Genomic DNA, 23,728 nt, shown 5'->3' on the forward strand with positions numbered 1-23,728 from the left:
GGTTTTTTTTAATTCGGCCAAAATGATGTATTTCTGAAAGTTTAACTTAAAAATTGGTATATGTATCATTTTGATTGGTATATGATTTATTATGTAGTCTATTTTATTAGTTGTTCCACTCCTGAAATCCGTGCGTACGAAGCAGCGAACAAAAAGCAAGTATGACATAATAATATGAAGTATATTCCGACGTAAGGTTTAAATCGATTGTGAAAGAAAACATTTAGGAAAATGTTCAGAACAAATGGGACGATAAGAGTATTTGCTGAGATCGCAATACTGATAAATTGAAAGAAATATGATAAACACATATAGATTTATAGAATACCAGCTATTCCCGCGAATCAGCTTATATGGCCGTAAAAGTATGGAAGGAAAAAGGAATAAAAGAAACTGTGGAGGGAGACTTTGTACAAAAGTCGTTTGCTTGGGCACCTCTGTCCCATTCGTGTTTCAACCGTAAAGCAGTTGTGTTTGCATGGCTGTGTTTCAGTTTGAAGGGTGGGATATGGCGTGAATTTACTGGGTACAGAGGAATAACATCTGAGTCCTCAGGAATGGCAACGCATGGGGGGTATCATTGGTGAAACAGTGTACTCAGTTGTGTCCATGGTACTACTCATGTCTATAGGCAACGGTCACCACTTTCCATCATGTGGGCCATCAACTTGTTTGACATTCTAAATTGTATAAAAAAAATATATGCCACTGAAATTATAAGACACTGAGGCAAAACACTGTCAAGAATAACTCATGAGGGTAGCACTATCGGTATCACAGCGTTATTGTACTCTATGATGTCCTTCATCATCACCATCACCCGTTAACTGTCCACTGATGAACATAGGCTTCCTCTTATTGGGGATTATGGCCTTAGTTGTTACGCATGCAAGGCTTGCAGTTATGCTTTGGTGATGTTTAAAGAGAGACGCTGCTGCCCATCCTTCGACCTCGAAGTTCCTTTAGTCGCCTTTTGTGATACCCAAGAGAAAATAAGAGGTAGTCTACTCTATGCCAGGACCATACGGCGCGGTGATGTTATTGCTGTTTTTTTATGGGTGAAAATGGTATGGTAACCCCGCCTACGCTAACGGGATACGCTGGCGGAGCACCAGTGAAGATAATAAGATAAGATAGATGAGAATGAAAACAGGCCAGTTAGCCCATCATGATGAATTCATCAGGAATTAACCATGATAGTTTCCAGGGAGAACCGCGAGAAGGTCGACCTGGTTGGGTATATTGCATGCAATGGTATTCTCAGTCTCCATTACTAACAATCCCTTTCCCCCCGCTTATTACTGTTGACCTTTATTGTATAAAGTGGTAACCCTTACGGTTTTTACTTTCCATTAGATAGTACGTCAGGTTATTTGACATTATGACATAAAAAAAAAGTTTACAAAAAAATTGCCAGTATTATCATGTATTAAAGTTAAATTGGATAGTAATTTAATTTATATTCCAGGTTATAAATTAAATCGGGGATAAATTAAACATAATATCTTCCTGAATATAATCTATCTTCAAAGAATAATGACCACTTCAAACGCTGTTAGAAAGTATATTAAAATAGCTACTAATATCAACAAAGTGGAAAGACATCAAAGATTTCATTTATTTATATTTCTTCTTTTTTTTTTTAATATTTTTGGTGGTCGTTGACCTTCTCATTTGATGGTTTTATTTTTTTATACAACTTAGAATGACAAACGAGCTGACATGAGCAGTACCATAGACATAACAGATGTATACTGTATGTAGAGTTTAAGTTTAAAAGGAAGATTTATATGTATAAAACATGCATAATATGGTAGAGGAACACTGATAATTTTAGAATTTCTAATGTAATGTCGTAATGTAATGGGGGAGCGGCGGCGCTATTTAGTGTCAGCATTGCACCCGTGCGAAGCCGGGGCGGGTCGCTAGTGTTGTATAAACAGTTGTTCGCTTTTGCTACAACTATAATAAAACTGTTTACTTGTAGGAGTTTTAGCGACTCGATTCAGCGACACCTGCCATTGTTTGCCATTGTCTTGCCATTTTCTGCAATGAAACAGCATTTTTCGCATTAAGTTTAAAAGACTGATAGCCATAGGGACAGCAATTTAAAGCACGAGAGGTGTCATAGGCTTGAAAATTCCTGTAATGTCCATGGTCCACAATTATAGCAGAATTAAGTTAACAGAACGATGAAATAATTTTTGTTCGTTTTATTCGGTTATAAATAAAGAAACGAATAACTTCGATTCTAGCAAATACAGTAATTTTTATTTTAAAACTAATAAAAAAAAATGACTTACCAAATTGTCTAAATCTAAATTTATTTCAATAAAATATTTCTTACTTTTTTTCTTACAAACTTTAATATAAAACAACCTTTAATATTTAATGCACTCCCTTCCATCTTCGGTTCGTTTCTCCTAACCATATAGAAAAGTTGCCGATAAGAAATTCATCACTAGCTATACTCGTAGATACAGAGGTGCCCTTGGCAATCCCCTTAAATTTACTAATTCAAGAACTAGGCCATAATGGTGGCCATCAATTGGGTGCGCTCTTCGTAAATGGCGTATATCTGTTACGGTGGACGCGTGATCTGCTAACAAACGAAGAGGGAATACGGATACTTTGCAGCGGTAAATAAACTTATCCTCTCCCAATATTGTATTACTCAATATAAATCGGAATTATTGCATGACGAATCTGTTTAAAAACAAGCAATTATTTGCAAACCCTTTGGCTTACCCATGGGTTTTATAAGAGGAGACTAAAGGAGAACGAGGGATGGGCAGCGTCCCCCTTGAAACATCTTCAAAGCCTGTGTTTTTTTTTAATGCATGATAATTCTTTTTTTATGCAACTTAGAATGGCAAACAAGCTGACGGACCACCTGATGGTGATAATGGTACCGTAGCCCCGCCTGTGCAATAGGTGCTGGCAGAGCACCAGTGAGAGATGATAAGCAACCCAATTAGCCCGTCGTGATGAATATATCTGGGATTCAGCACGATGGTTTCCAGCGGAGGACCACGTGGAGGTCAACCTGACAAAGTATAGTGCTAGCTATGAGACTGGTAGTCAACATTACTAACAATCCCCCCTTTCCTTATAACTGCGGTTCCTTTTGCCTAGTATAGAACACTTCTTGTATGTGATATTTCTGTATTCTTTCGTAATTCTTTATCATACACGAAAAGGAATTGTATCAGAAAAATAATTAAACGTAATAGTGCACAAGAACGAGCTTATCTCTAAAAGAGATTTCTTCCAGCAAACCTAATATGAGAAAAACTGACAGTTCACAGTCATACATGTGTATCAATCGACTTAAATGTTATAGTTAAAAATATTTTTTTACCACAGGGAGACTTTGTACAAAAGTCGCTTGCTTGGTGTGGAGTACAGGCCACATATATTATTTATAGCTATATATTATTATTTACCAAATTCGAAATTGACACGCGTATCTATTGTTTCCTTTTGGCTTGCCTTCACGGCCCTAGTCTTCTAAGTTCCTTTGACTATTATATACATATTTCCAATTTCCATTCCTGGTTTCCTTTGTCGCCCACATATTTTGGTCCTTCTCGGTTTGAATTCAGCACCAGTTTCCTCATTTATCAAATTTATTATTTTTCTCAAAATTATGATCACAAGATCGAAGGCGGCGATGAGGGAAACCCAGGTCGAAGGTCAACAGTTTCATCTAGGTAGTGTTATAAATAGTGAAAATGTTCGGTCACGACATTCTGCGGAGTCGTATCTTCTCTTCAGTGCGGGAAGCGCTATCAGTTCCGTTACCGCCCGATCCAGATTTTGAGCCGTCGGAATCGTTCTATCATCAGCAAGAGGTTGGCTCATTGAATAATGCAGCGCTTGTATCGCCGTCGAGGGGTACGCTGTCAGGCCAAATCATTTGTCGGTGCCAGTCGTGAAATAAGATCTATGTGGAGAACTATGAATCATACAGAAGTGGCAGAGTATGCGGTATCGCGCGGCATAGAATGGAATTTTATCCCACCGCAGTCGCCTTTCATGGGTGGATGTTGGGAGAGGCTGGTTCAATCGGTCAAGAGAGCGCTGACAGCTACGGTCAAGAGCAAATCATTTAAGGAAGAAATTCTCGTCACTCTTTTGGCCGAGGTAGAACACGTTATAAATTCACGGCCATTAACCCATGTTCCAGTTGCAGCTGATGATGAACCTGCACTTACTCCAAACCATTTTTCTCCTTGGTCGCTCCTCTGGATTGCCTGGACCCGTGTCTTTGAACGATGAGATTTATTAGGAAGATCGCACTGGCGTAAAGCCCTAAGATTAGCAGATCACTTTTGGTCTAGATGGCTCAAAGAATATGTGCCCAGTTTGACACCACGCAGAAGCCAGAACTCTCAGCTACGATATTCCAATCTGTCAGTAGATGACATAGTCTTGATCGCTGATGCAAGTATGCCACGGGGACTTTGGCCTAAAGGCCGTATAACTAAAGTGTTTCCTGGCCATGATGGAATAGTGCGTGTAGCGGACGTAGCGACAATTGGGGGGGTTCTTAGGCGTCCCTCGCGTAAACTTATCAAGCTGAGCACTGTGTAAATAGTTTTTTGATTTAATATTTTTTGATATTTGTCTGTTATGCGTGTATGCCTGTTCTCCACGAACGTTTGTTAGTACCGAGCCTAACGGGGTGGGCAATATGTGGAGTACAGGCCACATATATTATTTATAGCTATATATTATTATTTACCAAATTCGAAATTGACACGCGTATCTATTGTTTCCTTTTGGCTTGCCTTCACGGCCCTAGTCTTCTAAGTTTCCTTCTAAGTACATATTTCCAATTTCCATTCCTGGTTTCCTTTGTCGCCCACACTTGGGTACCTCTGTCCCATTCGTGTTACAACCGTGAAGCAGTTGTGTTGGCATGGCTGTGTTTCGGTTTGAAGGATGGGATATGACGTGAATTTACAGGGTACAGAGGAATAACACCTGAGTCCTCATGAATGGCAACGCATAGGGGTATCATGGACGAAACAGTATACTCTGTTATGTCCATGGTACTGCTTATGTCTATAGAGGACGGTTACCACTTTCCATCAGGTGGGTCGTCAGCTTGTTTGACATTCTAAGTTGTATAAAAAAATATTTACAATTGAAAACACCGATAGGTATTAATAAATTAATAAAAATATATAGCAATATATATAATACACAAATATAATAAGTACGTACATTAGCATTGTAAAAGGTAATGATTCATTCTGATGAATCATTACGCGATTTGAAAATCCGAATGCTTGGCTATTTCTAATTTCATGAGGAAGTGTGTTCTACAATCTAATAGCAGACACGAGAAAAGAGTCTAAATACGCTTATAAATATTTTCCACTCTCTTCTATACTATTCTATTCTATTAATGTAACATTTTGCTGCCTATTATCCCAGCAGTTGATATGTGTTAACAAAATGTTATGATAATGAGAGATTAGTGCCCAAATAGTCATTCGCGACATTACTCCCAGACATTATGAGTTAATCATCCAGTTATGTAAGCAATAAACATGCAATAAAGCGAACCATACAACCGTGGGTTGTCTGCGTGAACAATATACCACGTCAAACTGCATTATTGGCCGGCATATTGTCCCGTAAATTAATTCCAATGCGACTATATGAAATTCCTCTATGGCGCACCGCTAATATCTGGAGATTGTTTCACGTTGCAATATTAGGACTGCAAATTTGAAGTTATTACAACACTAGCTTGAGCCCGCAACTTCGTACGGATATTGTGTGAAATAGGAAAGTCGATGAAATAAAGTACTTCACCAGAGGGAGACAAAAGTCGATTGCTTGTGTACTTCCGTCCCATTCGTGTTTCAACCGTGAAGCAGTTGTGTTTGCATGGCTGTGTTTCGGTTTGAAGGGTGGAATACGACGTGAATTTACTGGGTACAGAGGAATAACACCTGAGTCCTCAGGAATAGCAACGCATGGGGGGTATAATACAAAGTCTCCCTCCGGTAAAAGTGTAAAGCAGGTTTTTCAATTTCTTTGTCATTTGGTATTTATTTTATAAATGATATTTAGAATATTATGCATTTTGTTTGGTTACTTTTTTTGTATTTATTGACTGTCTGATTTGCGCCATCTACCTTTCTGTACCTATCTACTATTTATGTCAGATTGTCTATAAGAAATTGCTTTTAGCGATAAGGCCTTTTTTTGTATATGCACATTCTGTATAAATACTCCTTGTATATATCTCTATTGTGTGAAAAAAAAAGTATATTATTATAATTATCACATTATTGTTAGTAATGTGAACTACGAGTCCCATTCCTAGCATTATACCCTGTCAGATCGGCGAAACAGTATACTCTGTTATGTTCGTGGTACTGCTCATGTCTATAGGCGCAGGGGTTACAACTTTCTATCAGGTGGACCGTCAGCTTGATTGCCATTTTAAGTTATTTAAAAAAAAAAATTCTATAGGACGTATCGAGATGAAATACACCGGATTTTATTTTCGACCTTTTATCGTAATATTTGCGTGGCGGAACAAACATACGGACAGACAGATAAAATTTTTAAATATCTCTGTATTATCTTCTGTTAGTTTTATTAAAATCCCTCATTTAATGTCCTCTTAAAAATGTCCTAAGGACAGAAATTGTAAAATTACAAATTTAGTTTATGTACCTAGTTATAATTATTTATTTGTCATTTTTAAATCTGTAGTATAATCATGTTTCATGATAAAATTACCTGAACAGTACGTTTTTGAAAAACACTGATGATCTTACCTGAAACAAACAAAAAATTAATTATTATAACAATGGTATCACGAATGTTATCTACATCCGAGGGAACCTATAAAGAAGGGGATATATAACACGCTTGAACATTCCTAACTCTTGCTTACCAAAACGTGGCGATGTTATAATTATTCGTTAATTTACAAAAAAACAATTTAACTATAACAAAATTTTTGATTGATTAATTAAAAAGTGCTATGATAGTGAACTAAAACGTTAATACATACGTTTCATATGAATCTACCATTCAAATGTTTCCACCTATTTTACCAGAAGGAGACTTTGTACAAAAGTCGTTTGCTTGGCTACCTCTGTCATTAGTTATTAATTACGTTACATTTAATTTCAAATAAATATGGGTGCGTTTTTACAAATATACATAATTCATATATATACATACTAGGCACTGGTAATATTTTTAATGTTTTAAAGTTTGGTTTACAGCTTGTTCTCTGAGATATTCTACATATGGAACGAATACATTTTTTTTGGGCAATAAAAGCTCTTGCTGCATCTACAGAGTTGCCCCATATTAAGATACCATATCTGAGAATAGAAGCCACATACCCATGGTATGCCAGTAAAACAGTTTTTTTATCAGTTATATTTACTAGGCGCCATAAAGCGTATGCAAATGTATTAATCTTACCACATAGTCTATGTATATGCGACTTCCATGTACAACAATGGTCTAGTGTTACATCTAAAAATCTAACTTCATTACTTTCAGCAATGATCTGTCCCTTATATTCTATAGAGAGGTCAATAATCTTATTATTTCGTTGGTTATGAAATTGTATATATTTTGTTTTGTTTAAATTATTAAGTATTATGGGCGAAACAGTATACTCTATTAATAATATATTAAGTATTATGGGCGAAACAGTAAACTCTGTTATGTCCATGGTACTGCTCATGTCTATAGGTGACGGTTACCACTTTCCATCAGGTGGGCCGTCAGCTTGTTTGCCATTCTAAGTTGTATTAAAAAAAAAACTGATTCTGCTACGATTGAAGTTAGCCTTTTTTGTTGAAAGAAATTTTAATTCATTGTTGTTATGTGCATGCTTGGGATACAAATAATTTATCGATCATTTTATATTTTTTAACAGTGAACGACCAATTATGATGTGCCCAATTTAATTTTGATTTATAAACTTTAGTACTACCTAGATTTAAAATACCTACCTATATACCTGCTAGGAATTTGGAAAATATGTAATAAGATTCTTAAACGTGTCTAATATAGAAGAAATACTAATAAAAAATGAATTAAACGGCCGCTCTCGACTCTAGGATGAGAGATTAATTTAGATAGGACGAGAAAATTGTTTCAAGAAATATTTAGGTTGTTTTAACTATTCATTTTATTTAGTTTATTATAAAAGATCCAAAATATAGAACATTACAGAAGTATTAGTGAGCTGTTGGTACTGTAAATACTATACATTGAATGAATGAATGAATGAAAGAATGAATGAATGGTTTATTTTCTCTTCACAAAAGGTAGTATAAAGTGACAACTTGAGGTACAATTTGATATGAAGACCAATTTTGTGAGAGACTGGTGCTTGCGGTAGGTTTAGAGGAACCTGTGTTACAAGTCACCAGTGCCCCATCTCCATGGACTACACAAATACAAGGCAACCAATTAGTGTTATAATACACAGATAACAATAATGAGATATAAAGTGCAAGAATAAACTTAATATTAAAACTTATTTCTAATATATAACTTAGGCAAAGTTAATTACAAAATACAGACTATGTGTGCGTGTGCATTTGCGTGTGCGTGTGCGTGTGTGTTCAACTAAATAAAGTAGAGATAGATAGATAAGTATGATATATATACAAACATTGGATTTATTTTGGTGCTTTTAGGTGCTTGATACATATATTTGACTCGATTATTTGTCAACTTCCAAAAACAAATAAGAATAATCAATGTTTCTGATTGATTATATAAGAAGTGCTCTGCTCATAAATTAAAATATTAATTTTATTTACCAATAAAATGTTGTACAAAAGACGGGCTTAATGCTATAAGCATTCTTTAGCATTCAACCTAAGCATGTGCAGAGAAACTGGATGACCGTTTAAAAAATAAAATTATTAATATTTTAGTATAAGATGGTAAACATTGAAAAATAAACATTGATTATCATAATAAGTATATATATATATATATATATATATATATATATATATATATATATATATATATATATATATATATATATATATATATATATATATATATATTATTCTTATCAATCTGGAAAGTTGAATTTTGATGGCAAAAATGTATGTAAAAAATTTCAAAGCGATATATGAAGTAGGTTGTTTTATGCAACTTAGAATGGCAAACAAGCTGACGGCCCACCTGATGGAAAGTGGTAACCGTCGCCTAAAGACATGAGCAGTATCGTGGACATAACAGAATATATTGTTTCGCCCATGATACCCCCCAAGCGTTGCCATTACTGAGAACTCAGGTGTTATTCCTCTGCACCCTGTAAATTCACGCCATATCCCACCTTTCATAACCGAAACACAGCCATGCAAACACAACTGCTTTGCGGTTGAAGCACGAATGGGACAAAGACAATTTTCAAACTGTTACACTTGTTAGTGTAACATTACCCGCATTAGTATTCCATACCCAGCTTTCTCCTGCTTGTGATTTTGTCAGCGACTTAATTCACTCTGTCCAGTTCATTAGGTGGCAATTTATCGTTGCCGCCTGTTCTGGACTTGTCGTCGTATTGACTGTTCTATGTTTATTAGTATTTTGTACGAATTTGGTTCCATTTTTTTCCTTTGGAGATACGGAACCCTTGTAGGATCACTTCGTTGTCTGTCCGTTCGTCTATCAAGACCTTTTTTCTTAGAAACGTGTGAAGATATCAAGTTGAAATTAATATCATATACTCAGATCTGTAATCTCTTTAAGCAGTGAAAAAATCAAGCTTCTAAATTGACGCAATCAAAAGATACGGCCGTTTATGTTCCGTGCATATCGCATATTTTGACATACGCAATGTGAATCAAAACCTATAGAGTACTTCCCGTTTAGCTAGAATCATGAAAATTGGCAAGAAGCAATGCCATGTAGCACAAGTAAAGGAAAAAACCATAATTTTGTAGTTATTTCACAAAAGAAATTTAAATTTCATGATTTTGTATGGAACCCATATTGCACACTTTTTTTATTGGAATCACAGTTTTACATAGATTAAAACAAATCTCTTTTTTTTTTTTTTACAACACAAGGGGCAAACGAGCATGCGGCTCACCTGATGGTAAGTGACTACCGCCGCCCATGGTCACCCACAACACCTACGGCATTGCAGGTGTGCTGCCGGCCTTTTAAAAAGGAATATGCTCTTTTCTTGAAGGTTATGTTGTCGTATCGGTTCGGAAATACTGCTGCTGGAAGTTGATTCCAAAGAGTGGTTGTGCGTGGAAGAAAGTGCCTTGAAAAACGCACGGTGGAGGACCACCACTCGTCCAGATGGTTGGGATGAAATTTTAGTTTATGGCGGGTTGTACGATGGTGAAAATCTGCAGCAGGTATCAATCCGAACAATTCTTCAGAGCACTCCCCATGATAAATTCGGTAGAAGATGCACAGAGATGCAACATCTCTACGCAGTTTCAGTGGGTCGAGCCGAACGGTAAGACGCCGATCGTCAACAATTCGAGCTGCCCGACTTTGAATGCGGTCTAACGGAAGGAGTTGGTACTGTGGCGCTCCTGCCCACAGGTGAGAACAGTATTCCATGTGTGGCCTCACTTGAGCTTTATACAACAACAACATGCGATGCAACAGTTTTTTTTTATTCTTGAAAATTACATTGCCTAATAAAACATAAATTTCACACGAGGTCAAGATCGTAGTTTCTATTTTACTCCACGCAATAAATATAGAAACTTTCTTGTAATGGTAAACACTGGTAACTTTAATTCGTTGAGGAGAACTCTCTGAGAGTAAATTAAATGTAACCAACTAAAGTTCAGATCCAGCCACTAGTTGTGTGTATATATCTATTTATAGTCCTATTGTATGAGTGAATGTATGAGTATACTTTCTTTGTATTATATATATAGGAAATAAGTAAGACAATTAATAAATGTAACGATACAGTTGTATAAGTACAGTAAGGCATTCTTATTGCTGAGAGCAATCTTTTCAAGACAACCTTAGAGTAGTGGACTAATTGTTGTACAAGTAGGTATTGTATAATTAAGTAAATTAACAGAATAAAACATTAAGGAAAACAAATATACATTTTATGTATATATAAGTATAATAGTCAAATTAAAAAATAATAATAATAAAGTTATTAACTATATAATATAATATATAATAGCAATAAATAAATGAATGAATGAATGAATGAATGAATGAATCCCAGAAATGTTAAATTTGTACTACCGCATCTAAGATTGTAGTTGTCAAAATATTTATTTTTATTTAACAATGGTACAAATAAATAAATACTCATTAAAGACTACTGAATTACTTTTATATTAGTCTTCATAGTACTAAATAAATCGATTTTTTTTTTATTTAAGATATAATCAATAATTGACTCGAAATCATTATCATTTCAGCCGTTGACTGTCCACTGCTGAACATAAGTCTTCTCCATAGAGGCAGTTTTGCCAATAGTTGCCACTCTTCGCAGACAGATTGGCAACCGTAGTTAGGCGTTTAGAGATGTTTTAAGAGAAACGCTGCTGCCCATCCCTCGCCCTCCTTTAGTCGCCTCTTATGACACACATGGGAAAGGAAGGGGTGGCCTATCCTATGCCGGAATCACACGACAAATTTTTTGCCTGATATTTCTCTGGGTTGTTTTCGAAATCCTTAGTCCACAAGGTTGCCTCAAGTGCCTTAGGTATGCCTTAGCTAGTTTTGCCAGTAGTCGCCACACTTCGCAGGCAGGTTGGCAACCGCAGTTAGGCGTTTAGAGGTGTTTCAAGAGGGACGTTGCTGCCTATCCCTCTACTGTTAAACTCGTAATAAAACTCGATCTTGTGTAGTTTATTATAAAAAAAAGTAAATTGTTGAAATGTATTTTACCAGAGGGAGACTTTGTAAAAAAGTCGATTGCTTGGGCACCTCGGCCCCATTCGTGTTTCTACCGTGAAGCAGTCGTGTTTGCATGGTTTTGTTTCGGTTTGAAGGGTGGGATATGGCAGTGAATTTACAGGGTACAGAGGAATAACACCTGAGTCCCCAAGAATGGCAACGCATGAGAAGTATCATTGGCGAAACAGTATACTCTGTTATGTCCATGGTACTGCTCATGTCTATAGGCGACGGTTACGACTTTCCATCAGATGTGCCGTCAGCTTGTTTGCCATTCTAAATTGAATAAAAAAATGTATTATTTTTCCTTCACACTATCCTTATAAATATTTAAAATGTAAAAGTAAATTTAATTAAATTAAAAAAAAAAAATTAACATCAAAGGTACAGTAAACGAATACTGTTAAAATTAATACAACTAGAATAATAGAACTAAAACAATGAACTCAATTTATTCCATCTGTAGATGAATTGCCAGATGTCAGCAGCGTTAGTTAGGGCTTGTTCCTCGGAATATATATTAACAATAGTTTGGTTACGATGGCAACACCGGCTGTCACAATCAACAGCTGTTCTGAAATACTTCCAGTGACAGTCGTAAAGGTCACAAGTCTAAGGTCTACTTAATGAATACGTCGCCGACTAAAAGACGGCACACAGTGTAAACTATGGTAAATGTGGAAATGGGAGATTTCAAACAGGAGTTTTTTTAGATAATGGCTTGGTAAATATAGACATCTGTTGTACCATCACATTTATCATCTAACTAGTCATTGGTGTAAATGAGCTTTCTCTATTTGGAGGATTTATCCAGTAGTTGCCACGTTTGGCAGACGGGTTGGCAATCGCAGTTAGGCTTTGCTGATGTTTTAAGAGGGACGCTGCTGCCCAATGTCAAAAACATTTTTGTGAAAATAAAATATAGCCCATATTACTTGTTGAAGATGTAGCATTCTATAGTTGAATGAATTTTGAAAACCAATATAATTATATTTTTCGAGCTTATCCTTTAATAATGACCCGGTTTCACGTGGGTAGATAGAATTTTTGAAAATAGTATGTCGCCTGTAGTTTTTTTTTTATACAACTTAGAATGGCAAACAAGCTGACGGACCACCTGATGGAAAGTGGTAACCGGCCATGATATTTTAAATTTTAAAATCCATCTTGTATATCGATTGAGATAGTAGTTTTTGAATTGATCCATTACAATCAATCAAATCTTTACATCTTATTATATTATTAATATTGAAATTATTACTGTAGATTATATCCTTTATAAACAAAAAAAAATGATATATATATATATATATATATATATATATATATATATATATATATATATATATATATATATATATATATATATATATAGTTGCTACGCTTGGTAGGGGGCTTCGCAACCGCAGTTAGTCTTTAGAGATGCTTTAAGAGGGACGCTGTTGACCATCTCTTGCCCTCCCTTAATCGCCTCTCCCGACACCCACAGGAAAAATGCAGTGACCTATCCTATGTCAGGAGCACACCAACCACAAATACAGATATTGATAATTTCCTACCTGTAGTTATTTAACTAATATTTATTAACCATACTATGAAAACGAATACGCATAACTGAAGCCGAAATAGAACCCAATATATGTCTAACTTTTAACACTAAAGTACTATTTAAATAGTACTAATAACAACACGAAAACAGTTAACCTACTAATGTGAACTACAACAAACTATCATTTAACTTGTAGTAAAGTTCAAAGGAAGCCATTATCGACTAATGCCGACCGACCCGGAAAGTAAAACTTACTATGATATCTATTGACAACGCCAAGTTTTAGGTCTTTCGGGGACTTTAGTGGACAGGTTTATTAATATTTTAAATGAGAATCCTCTCCCTCTATACTTTCAAATGTATCTGGAGTTATTGTTTATGATTTTTGTCCAAGTAAACTTAATTATTCACATCCCTTCCTTTTCCGTAGGTGTCGTAAGAGGGGACCTTTTTTTTTGTTCAATGTACTGGGTTTGGATTCCCAAGCACTTGCGGTTGCGCTTTTTGTGTACGCTCGCATATGCCAAGGACAGGTGTCCTTTGTATAAAAGTCGATTGCTTGGGTACCTCTGTCCCATTCGTGTTTCAACCGTGAAGCAGTTGTGTTTGCATGGCTGTGTTTCAGTTTGAAGGGTGGGATATGGCGTGAATTTACTGGGTACAGAGGAATAACACCTGAGTGCTCAGGAATGGAACGCATGGGGGGTATCATTGGCGAGACAGTATACTCTGTTATGGTACTGCTCATGTCTATAGGCGACGGTTACCACTTTCCATCAGGTCGGCCGTCAGCTTGTTTGCCATTCTAAGTTGTATAAAAAATCATCATTTTCTTTGCCAATTCTTGTACAAAACTTGTGTAATAGTTTTAAAATATTATATTTAAAGAAAAAACGTTCTAACGTTTACGTGCGCAATTTTGCGAGTCTGAATTTACTTTCAAATTTTTGTTATACCAATTCAGACGCCGCACACGTAACCCTAATTACGTTTCTTTGAACCCTAATTACCTACACTTCAAAACGTAATCAGAATTTGTTTTATTAATTTTATTAACCGACTTCAAAAAGAACAAAGTTTTTACTTGAGTTGCATTTTTTTGTTTATGTTAGTTACCTCAGAACTCCGTTAGCCGTAAACCGATTTGGAAAAATCTTTTTTTTATTATTTAAAAGGATATACATTCGATTAAGTCCTCTAGACATTTTATTAAAATCTGTTCAGTTTTGAAATAAAAAACTGGTTTTGCCACGAATAAAGTCAGTATTTTTTATAGAATACAATGTTTATAAAAGAATATTCACCAGTGGGAAACTTTGTACCAAAGTCGTTTACTTGGGCACCTCTGTCCCATGAGGAACGGCAACGCAAGGAAAGTATCATAGGTGAAACAGTATACTATATGTCGATGGTACTGCTTACGTCCATAGGCGACGGTTACCGCTTTCCATCAGGTGGGCCGTCAGCTTGTTTGCCATTCACAGTTGTATAAAAAAACATAATATTACGAATCAATACTTATTCTTTCACTATTAAATTTGCCATTTTTGGCAGAAAAAAAAAATATTGTGAGTAGATTCAGAAGATTCAGCGTAGCAGAAAATTTGTGGTATAATGATTTTATTTAATACCACGTAAAAAAGCAAACAAGCTGACAGCGCACCTGATGGAAAGTGGCAACTGTCGCCTATAAATATGATTCATTCATCGACTGTATACATGTTCCATGGACATAACTGAATATTTTTATCACCATATCTATCGTCAACTATCCACTGCTGAACACACTGGCTTCCGTTATAAGGGGGTTTTGCCAGTAACTGCCATACCTAACAGGCCGGTTGGGAACTGCAGTTAGACTTAGATGATATTTTAAGTGGGACACTGCTACCCATCTCTCGACAGTAATATAAAAACAGAGAATACTGATATTAATTTTATCATATAAAATAGATAAAATATATTATTATTAATAGATATTAAAGATATAAATATATATATATATATATATATACTAAATCCGTTTAGGTGTACAATTAATTGTGTTGTTATCTAGACTCTGGAATAATTAAATAGCTACCCGAGATTATGGAATGAGCTCCCTGCCGAGGTTTTCCCGAGAGACTACAGCATGGGGTTCTTCAAAAGGGGGTAAAGAGGTTTCTTCAGGGTCGGCAACGCGCGCGTAATACCTCTGGTATTGCAGGCGTTCATAGGCTACGGTAACCGCTTACCATCAGGTGGGCCGTATGCTTGTTTGCCACCTCAATGGTATAAAAAAAAAAAATAGCTACCCGAGATCTCGGCCTGATTTCATAGTCTGCTTTAGTCTAATACAATGTTTACCTGGTTATACAGTTCTTAATATTTACTTAGATTTAATTAATTATATTTGGCTAGTTTTTACCCGCAGCTTTGTTTGGTTCGAAGGGTGGGATATTGCAGTGAATTTGTGACGGTTCGCCTATAGTACAATAGGTTTAATACCATAAGTACATAGAAAAGAAACAGGGGTTCCTATGGGTGACCGCTGCGAAAGCTGAGCTATTTAATATAAACAAACTTTAAAGTCAAGGTTCACAATAGTATACAGAGAAGACGTTACCATATATGAAATATTGACACAGAAGGGAAACTCCTTTGATGTGTTTCCAAAGTGTAGTGGACGTCACAAGAAAATTAAATAAATTAAACAAAAATATATTATATTTTATATTAACCAAATTATAGTTTACCTTTTTCTCATCAGGTGTAAAAAGGATGCATACAACACAGTTTAATAAGGTTTATGAGAGCCTTTAAAGTTTTATAAATTCGATAATCAATTTAATAGAAAATACCAAAATACGTTAACATATAATTAAATTAAATTTAAAGAAAAGTTCATTTCGAATAATAGGCTAAATCCGATGATTGAAATATCTAACCTTCGGTGACATAGTCTGTGACGTTATTAGAGAAAGAATAGAAAAAAAAAAAAAAGAAAAAGGAGGGACGGCAGATCGGCGGGCGCGCGGGAGTCGCTTTTTAGGAATTGCGCAATAAAAAAAAAAAAAAAAAAATGGCGCGGGAGTCGTGTTTTAAGGAACTGCGCAATAAAATAAAAAAAATAACTAGGATATAGAGATCTAGGAGGGACTGGTTCGATGAAGGGGTTTGAGATCGTAGTGTATCACTATGGATTAAGTGTGTGAAATTAATCAATAGAAGACTGGAGAATCCGGTGAGCTTGTTCCATTTATTACTACGTAGTTAGATTTTTGACTGTGATCACAGGCAAAGTCTATACTTAATATTTTTCCCAACAACTATTAAAATACGTATTTAGTCGAGTCCATATACCTTTAGGTAATGCGTATATCGTTAAATGCAATCACATTTGAACAAAGTTTACATCAATATAATTTACGTACTTACGTTATTCTACTCATATACAAAATCCAATTATATGGTCGTTTGATAGAACTTCATCAATTTGATTCAATGTTCTAATTGTCCAGTTTTGGAAAATACTTATTGAATCAACTATTGAACTATTACAATACTAACTAGTTTCATATCTAGTTATTATAAAGTATTTATTTATTGAGGATAATAGACTAAAGTGACTATGGTCTGGTCTCATTGCTGGGGAAACAGCCATTGATGAGAGAGAGGGGTTATTGAGTGGTGACCCTGTAAATGCAAGTGCGGTGTGGGCTACCTCCATTGTTTGGAGTGACTGTTTTATGTGTATTGTGGGGCCGTTCCTTGTGTCAGTCGGTGGAAATTGCCTGTGTTCAGTCGTGGGTTGGTGATGGTTGAGACGATGATGATGATGAAATATTTGTATTTATTACACTATTACAGTGTTGGTTTGGAATATCTGTTCATACTTAACGCTTCATGGTGATGTGTTTTTATACCATTACTCGGTCGACCAGATTAATGATTCTTAGTCTATATTTGATTATCCATGACTACATGTGGGGATTTGTTTTACACCAGATGTACAAAGAGACAGCTTAACTGTTGCAAGTGATATTATGTGAATGTAATACTTTTAATACATTATTAATTGTGTTACTAGATAAATTCATGTGACTGTGGGGTGTTTATGGTAAACAAGCCTGTATTGTTTAAATAGATATTTTGTCTTGATTTATTATAAACTTTAATATTGATTTTATTGTAGTAAGCAAGCTGATAATAACAATTCTGTATGTATTACTGGTTTCTAATAATATTTAATTATGCTGATATTATGGGTGTGGATTTATTTCCTAATGGTAATAAATGTACTAAAGGATTCTCTGACTATAGTTATTCTTAACTAGGTATGAGGTACAGTATAAAATTAGTATTAAATGACAAGTATAAGTTATGTATTTTACTCATATTTAGGAGGAAAGTTGTCATGGCGATAAGGTTTGTATGTGTGTTGTTTGTTCATGTTATATTGACTAGACAAGTTCAGACAGGGTTAATATTAGTGAATATTTACTGGATTTATATTTAATATACATGTTTTGAATATTTTATGGGAATAGTATGGAGATATACAAGTAGTAAAATATAATATTAGTATTTTATAAATTTAATTATTGAGTTATATGTTTATGTCAGACTGTATCCAAGGAGATATTATCCTATTAATATCAAGTTAGGACAATTACTTTAAATATTAATAAAGCAAACACTAACACTGATTATTCACTTCTTTAATAAATTTACATTAGAGGTTAGAAATCAAATAGATAGCATATTGGGAAAATCTTCACCACACATGTATTTGAGGAATGTTCTTGAGAATTAGTACTGTATGTATATATTATTGCAAGTACAATTGCAATAAGAATGTTAAACTTCTAATCTTCTGTTCATTCTTGAATTTGAAAGTAAGCTTGGCTACTGATATGAATGTAAAACTGCAGCATTACATGATACTATTAATTATTTCTGGTGTAAACCATGATTATTTATGTCACTGATAATTTAGTTGTATGTTACGGTTGATATATGATGATTTTATATTTAATTATATTAAACAAATACAAATAAACAAACTTGCTAGTATTTGTTACGTTGACAGTCGTGATAGATAATCAAAATTCAATTCAATACATCAATACGTCATTCAATACGTCATTAATGTGACAGATGTCAAACAAAAGGAGATTATACACGTTATGATTCTATATCTAAGTCTATAGAAAATTTATATAATTTTCTATTATTTTATAATAACTGTAGGGGAAATATTGGAATTATTTATATGAGAAATTTCACTTAAATGATATGATAATTATTTAAAGACCTAATTTCTTAGGGATTTAATCATGATGATTTAAACACTAAAACACTTGTTTATCTGAGAAATCCTCTTAGTAAATAGGTTTACTAAGACACTAAAAGGAAGTAGATATAGTATAACTATAGTACAGCTACAATAATTGTATGGGACTTACTGTCCTTTCTATACAAATATATATTTAATCTATATCTTTCACATTATAATTATGCAATATATTGCCTCTACTACTACAACATACACAAATAGGACTTATTGTCCTTCCTATATACCTATATATAATAATTGACCTGGCACTTTAATGTGTAATTTATCAGTACTTATGACAACAACCAATTAGGACTTATAGTCCTCTCTATAAAGCTACATAATTATTTAATCTGATTATTTCACTATGTGATTAATCAAACCTCTACAAATATTACAAAAGATCTCTATTACTCTCAACACAATAATAGCTTGTTGGACTTAGTGTCCTCAAACTTATAGAAAACCCAATTGGTTATTTCACGAGACGTTGTTAACTTGTGATTAATCAGTGTCTTTTAAAGGACTTATAGTTCCTTTAGATATATCTCTCTGAATAAATAATTGGTTAATTCACAATGTGGTTAATCAACAATAATATTATATATAATTGACTGGACTTATAATTCATTCAATAGCACTCATTACTTTTAGTAGCTCTCGACCTATGGGTTGGACTACTCGTTCTTAGGCTCTGGCCTAATCAACAGATGTAACTTGAACCTTGAGTATTCTTGGTATTAAGTAAATAATATTAAATTGACAATGCTATGTTATGATATAGCAATTATCAACATTATATGGCTTGGCCAATTCCAGGGTGTGGAAGGTATCCCCTATCACACAAATCTTCATCTCTATCGGACTGTCTTCACAGGTGATCTCTAATGTCACATTATAGGGCCGAAGGGTTATGTCCCATCAAAGTAGGTTCTGGTGTCTGGGTGATCTCGCTTCTTGGTCTGATCTCTTGTGGAGCCGAAGGGAAACCCCCATTGAGTAAGCTCGTAACAGGGTGACGCTGGGAAACAGTTTCATACTGTTAGTGGGTGATCTCTATGTCGCCATATAGGACTGAAAGGGTCATCGCCCATGAGTAAGCTCTCGTGTCGGAGTGATCCTGGGATTTCAGTTCCGATCCGTTTGCCTCTGGCAAACACTAATTTATACTGGAAGCATCGTGGGGCTGGTGGAGCCACTGTAATGTTGAAGTAAATGTACTTATGTTTGGTTTGGAACTGAGAATACTCATTCCCTTATTACCATCAGAGTGCATTAATAAATAGTAATACCCTTCCCTCCCTTTTAGGAGGAAGAGTTATAGATAGTTGGAAAGTCTTCCACTGGTCCGGGCGTGTGAGGGGCCCGACCGCTCCCCCATTTTTTTTTATTATTACAGTTATTCTGTAATTTACTATTAAATTAACATAACTTCCTAGTTACATGAATTATGAGTATAATTCATTAATTATTCTTAATCCTTAAAGATTTATCAATCATCTTCATTATTTAACTCCTATCATATACCAATTAAAGAACCTTTTGGTTATTACACACACAACGGGTCCTACATTACTAGACGATCACACATTTATTTATTTGGCCAGATGATCAAGTGTTCTACTATAAGATCTGTTCAATATTAAGTGTTTATTGTAAGGGTTTATATGATTCATAGGATGTTTGGGGTGTATAAGGCAATATAGGTATGGGGTTATATTGAGGGTGTTAGGCCATTCTTTAGGGTAAGTTTTCATTAGATTTTCATAGATTTCATTAGGTTAAGCCTTCGTAGGCTTTTCTTAGGCTTTGTAGGTTTTCCATGTGTAGGTTAGTTTAGAGGGTTATTATTATAAGGGGTGCAAAAGGGGGGGACCATCACAATTGGTGCCGTGACCAGGATATAATTGGTTCATGGCTATTTACATATCAGATCAATATGAACACTTGGTCACAATTGGAGCTTGTGACTTCAGGGATTGGTTATTAAAATATGAAGGAGTATAAAGTTAAACAGTAATATCTGCTAATAGTATAACTCAAAACCAACTTTAATGATTATGACTAAATAATTCTACCGTCATAGATCTAGGATTTGGACCTAATTTCATGGGCTCTATGTCTATAGGTAAATAGCCTATTTTACTGTTATCTCATGTCTTAGGATTTAATTTATCAAATTCATTCAGTGGTTACCTATTGGAGTCAATTATACAACAAATTTACATGATTTGGTTTATATTTTATTTTACTCTATATCAATTGAGTAAATAATATTAAGTATTACACTAATAGGTACATAACAATAGTAGTGAGGATAGCTTACTAGGTTATATTCAGTTCACATTGATCTAATTTTATGCTATAGGACACATTTATTATTCTTTTGCTTCATTAATTCTCAATACTTACTGAACTATTAATTTAACATTATATAAATTTTATAAACAATAATTATGCTATAATGACTTACACATAAAATTTATTAAATTCTTTTTATTGTGAAAGAAATGATTTAAGATGAATTAATGACATTATTTATTTCTGAGGAAATATCCAATTGACTTTTATTTCATAAACTTTTATGATGCAGTGACATTGATTATATATATAAAAAAAAAATATTAAATAATTATGATTTGATTTTGATCATCCTAAGATGTTTAAATAGCTTATATAATGTTTTATAGGGGGTTTCAAATTGAAAGTTAGACGTTTCATAAAATATCATTAAGGTTAGTTAGGGCCTTTAGTTACTTTATTTGATTACCTAAATTTGAAAATTTAATTAGGTGTTTTCATGTTGTTAAATTTAATCCCAACAATTTATTAGGATGCTATTATAATATTTATTTATGGTTCTATACATAATTTCTTTATTCCACTTTACAATTATATTTCAGATTTTATTTGATTATTCGCTTATTTTGACTTAGACACTTATTATAAAAAAAAAAAAAAAAAAACTTTATACTTATATCAGAGGGAGATTTTGTAGGTTATTTATACATATACACTCTTTACATGCCTAAGAATTTTACATACTTAGATGTTGCGCACACTTAGTTTATTTTGCTCTTTGTAATTGCACATAACACAAGACATTTGTATCTTTTTAAATGATAATTTATTGTACAAAATAAATTAATTGATGTATCTAATATAGTTGGTTGTATTTATGTTGGGTTTGCTGTTGTGATCTTTTGGAGGGGGCGATAGGGGGTGTCTATCTACCTATTTAATGGGGTTACATAATATTTTATTATAAAACTTATTGATCATGTTATTTCTGAGAGTATTAAGAAATAGTCATTGGTAATTTAAGTATATTAAAGGAATTTCTTATAATAAGAGTTTTAACTATGGGGGCCGTTTGTATTATTTTATGCAACATATTTATAGGAGTCTTAAAATTGGGGGGCCGTGCAAAATTTGTCAGACAGGGGGGCCGGTGGTGATAAATTAATATTTATATAAGCTTTACTTCTATGATTAAAATTAATAAATAAAAATTAAATTTATTTGAATTTTGTTAGGGACTATTATTTTTTATTCAATGAACACTAGGTTATTTCTTAGATGAAATATGTATTTGTGGTTACTTAGACGCTTCATAAAGTTTTATTCGTATTGTTTAAATTTATTTTAACAAATTTATTTGAACATCTTCATTTTAATATTTAATTAACTTGGGATTTTATCTAATCATTTATTTACACTTAGACAATTATTTTAGGATTCCTTTTTGCATTTATTACATTTTAATGCTTAAATTATTTCACTTCATTTCGCTTTAGGTTTTTTACTTAGGCTTATTCGCTTGTTGATATGTTATACTCATACATTTAAGCTTTTAATTATGAACTTCCATTTAGATGTTTTAACTCGTATCTTTTAAATAGATACTTTATCTAAATTTACTGATACAAATAACGTACTTATTAGGTTTTTTACTTGAAGCTCTTCACATATTTAGGTTTTATACATTTAGACTCCTCACATACTTAGGCTTTTCATACATTTAGGTTTTATAGACTCCTTTACACACATTTAGGATTGTATTCATTTATGCTGTTTATGACATTGTAATTACATGCATTGAATTTATTACATATAAATAAACGAGTATAAAAATTTTAATTATAAAATTTAATGGATTCACTCTATCATTACAGCGTATGCAAATTAATTATAAATAATTATTTACAAATCTATTCATAAATAAATATTATGCTTAATTATTAATATATTGAGTAGAAATTTTAAGGCTATTCATACACATAACATTCAACAACACATAACTTCGGGTTTAAAGATCTTTTTAATACTTTTATTGTTTTGAGTCTTAAGAATGTCAGAGTGTTAGGCTAGTATCGATGAATCAATGAAAAATTTAAATGATGATCTTAAGCTCTGTAAAGTTAAATTATATATACATATGTGAAGTACATTTTTAGGGTTGGAAAAAGAAATTGTAACAATAAACTTATCTTGTTATAATTATCAATCCGGTAAACTCCTTGATAATTAGGGGGCCGGATGTGACGGTTCGCCTATAGTACAATAGGTTTAATACCATAAGTACATAGAAAAGAAACAGGGGTTCCTATGGGTGACCGCTGCGAAAGCTGAGCTATTTAATATAAACAAACTTTAAAGTCAAGGTTCACAATAGTATACAGAGAAGACGTTACCATATATGAAATATTGACACAGAAGGGAAACTCCTTTGATGTGTTTCCAAAGTGTAGTGGACGTCACAAGAAAATTAAATAAATTAAACAAAAATATATTATATTTTATATTAACCAAATTATAGTTTACCTTTTTCTCAACAGGTGTAAAAAGGATGCATACAACACAGTTTAATAAGGTTTATGAGAGCCTTTAAAGTTTTATAAATTCGATAATCAATTTAATAGAAAATACCAAAATACGTTAACATA

At 33.7% G+C, this 23,728-nt stretch overlaps 1 protein-coding gene across 1 annotated transcript in view; it reads left to right on the forward strand.

Annotated features, from left to right (window-relative positions):
• The first annotated feature begins 4,343 nt into the window (after nt 1-4,343).
• The window catches only part of LOC128201400 (nitric oxide synthase-like), a 56,207-nt gene continuing 36,822 nt past the window's right edge, over nt 4,344-23,728 (forward strand). Inside the window, 1 exon segment of the mRNA XM_052898213.1 lies at nt 4,344-4,415. Within this exon segment, the coding sequence (XP_052754173.1) occupies nt 4,344-4,415 (72 nt within the window).

The sequence above is a fragment of the Galleria mellonella genome, unplaced genomic scaffold, assembly GCF_026898425.1.
Source record: "Galleria mellonella isolate WM207_F2 unplaced genomic scaffold, CSIRO_AGI_GalMel_v1 utg403, whole genome shotgun sequence".
Classification (NCBI taxonomy): Eukaryota; Metazoa; Arthropoda; class Insecta; order Lepidoptera; family Pyralidae; genus Galleria; species Galleria mellonella.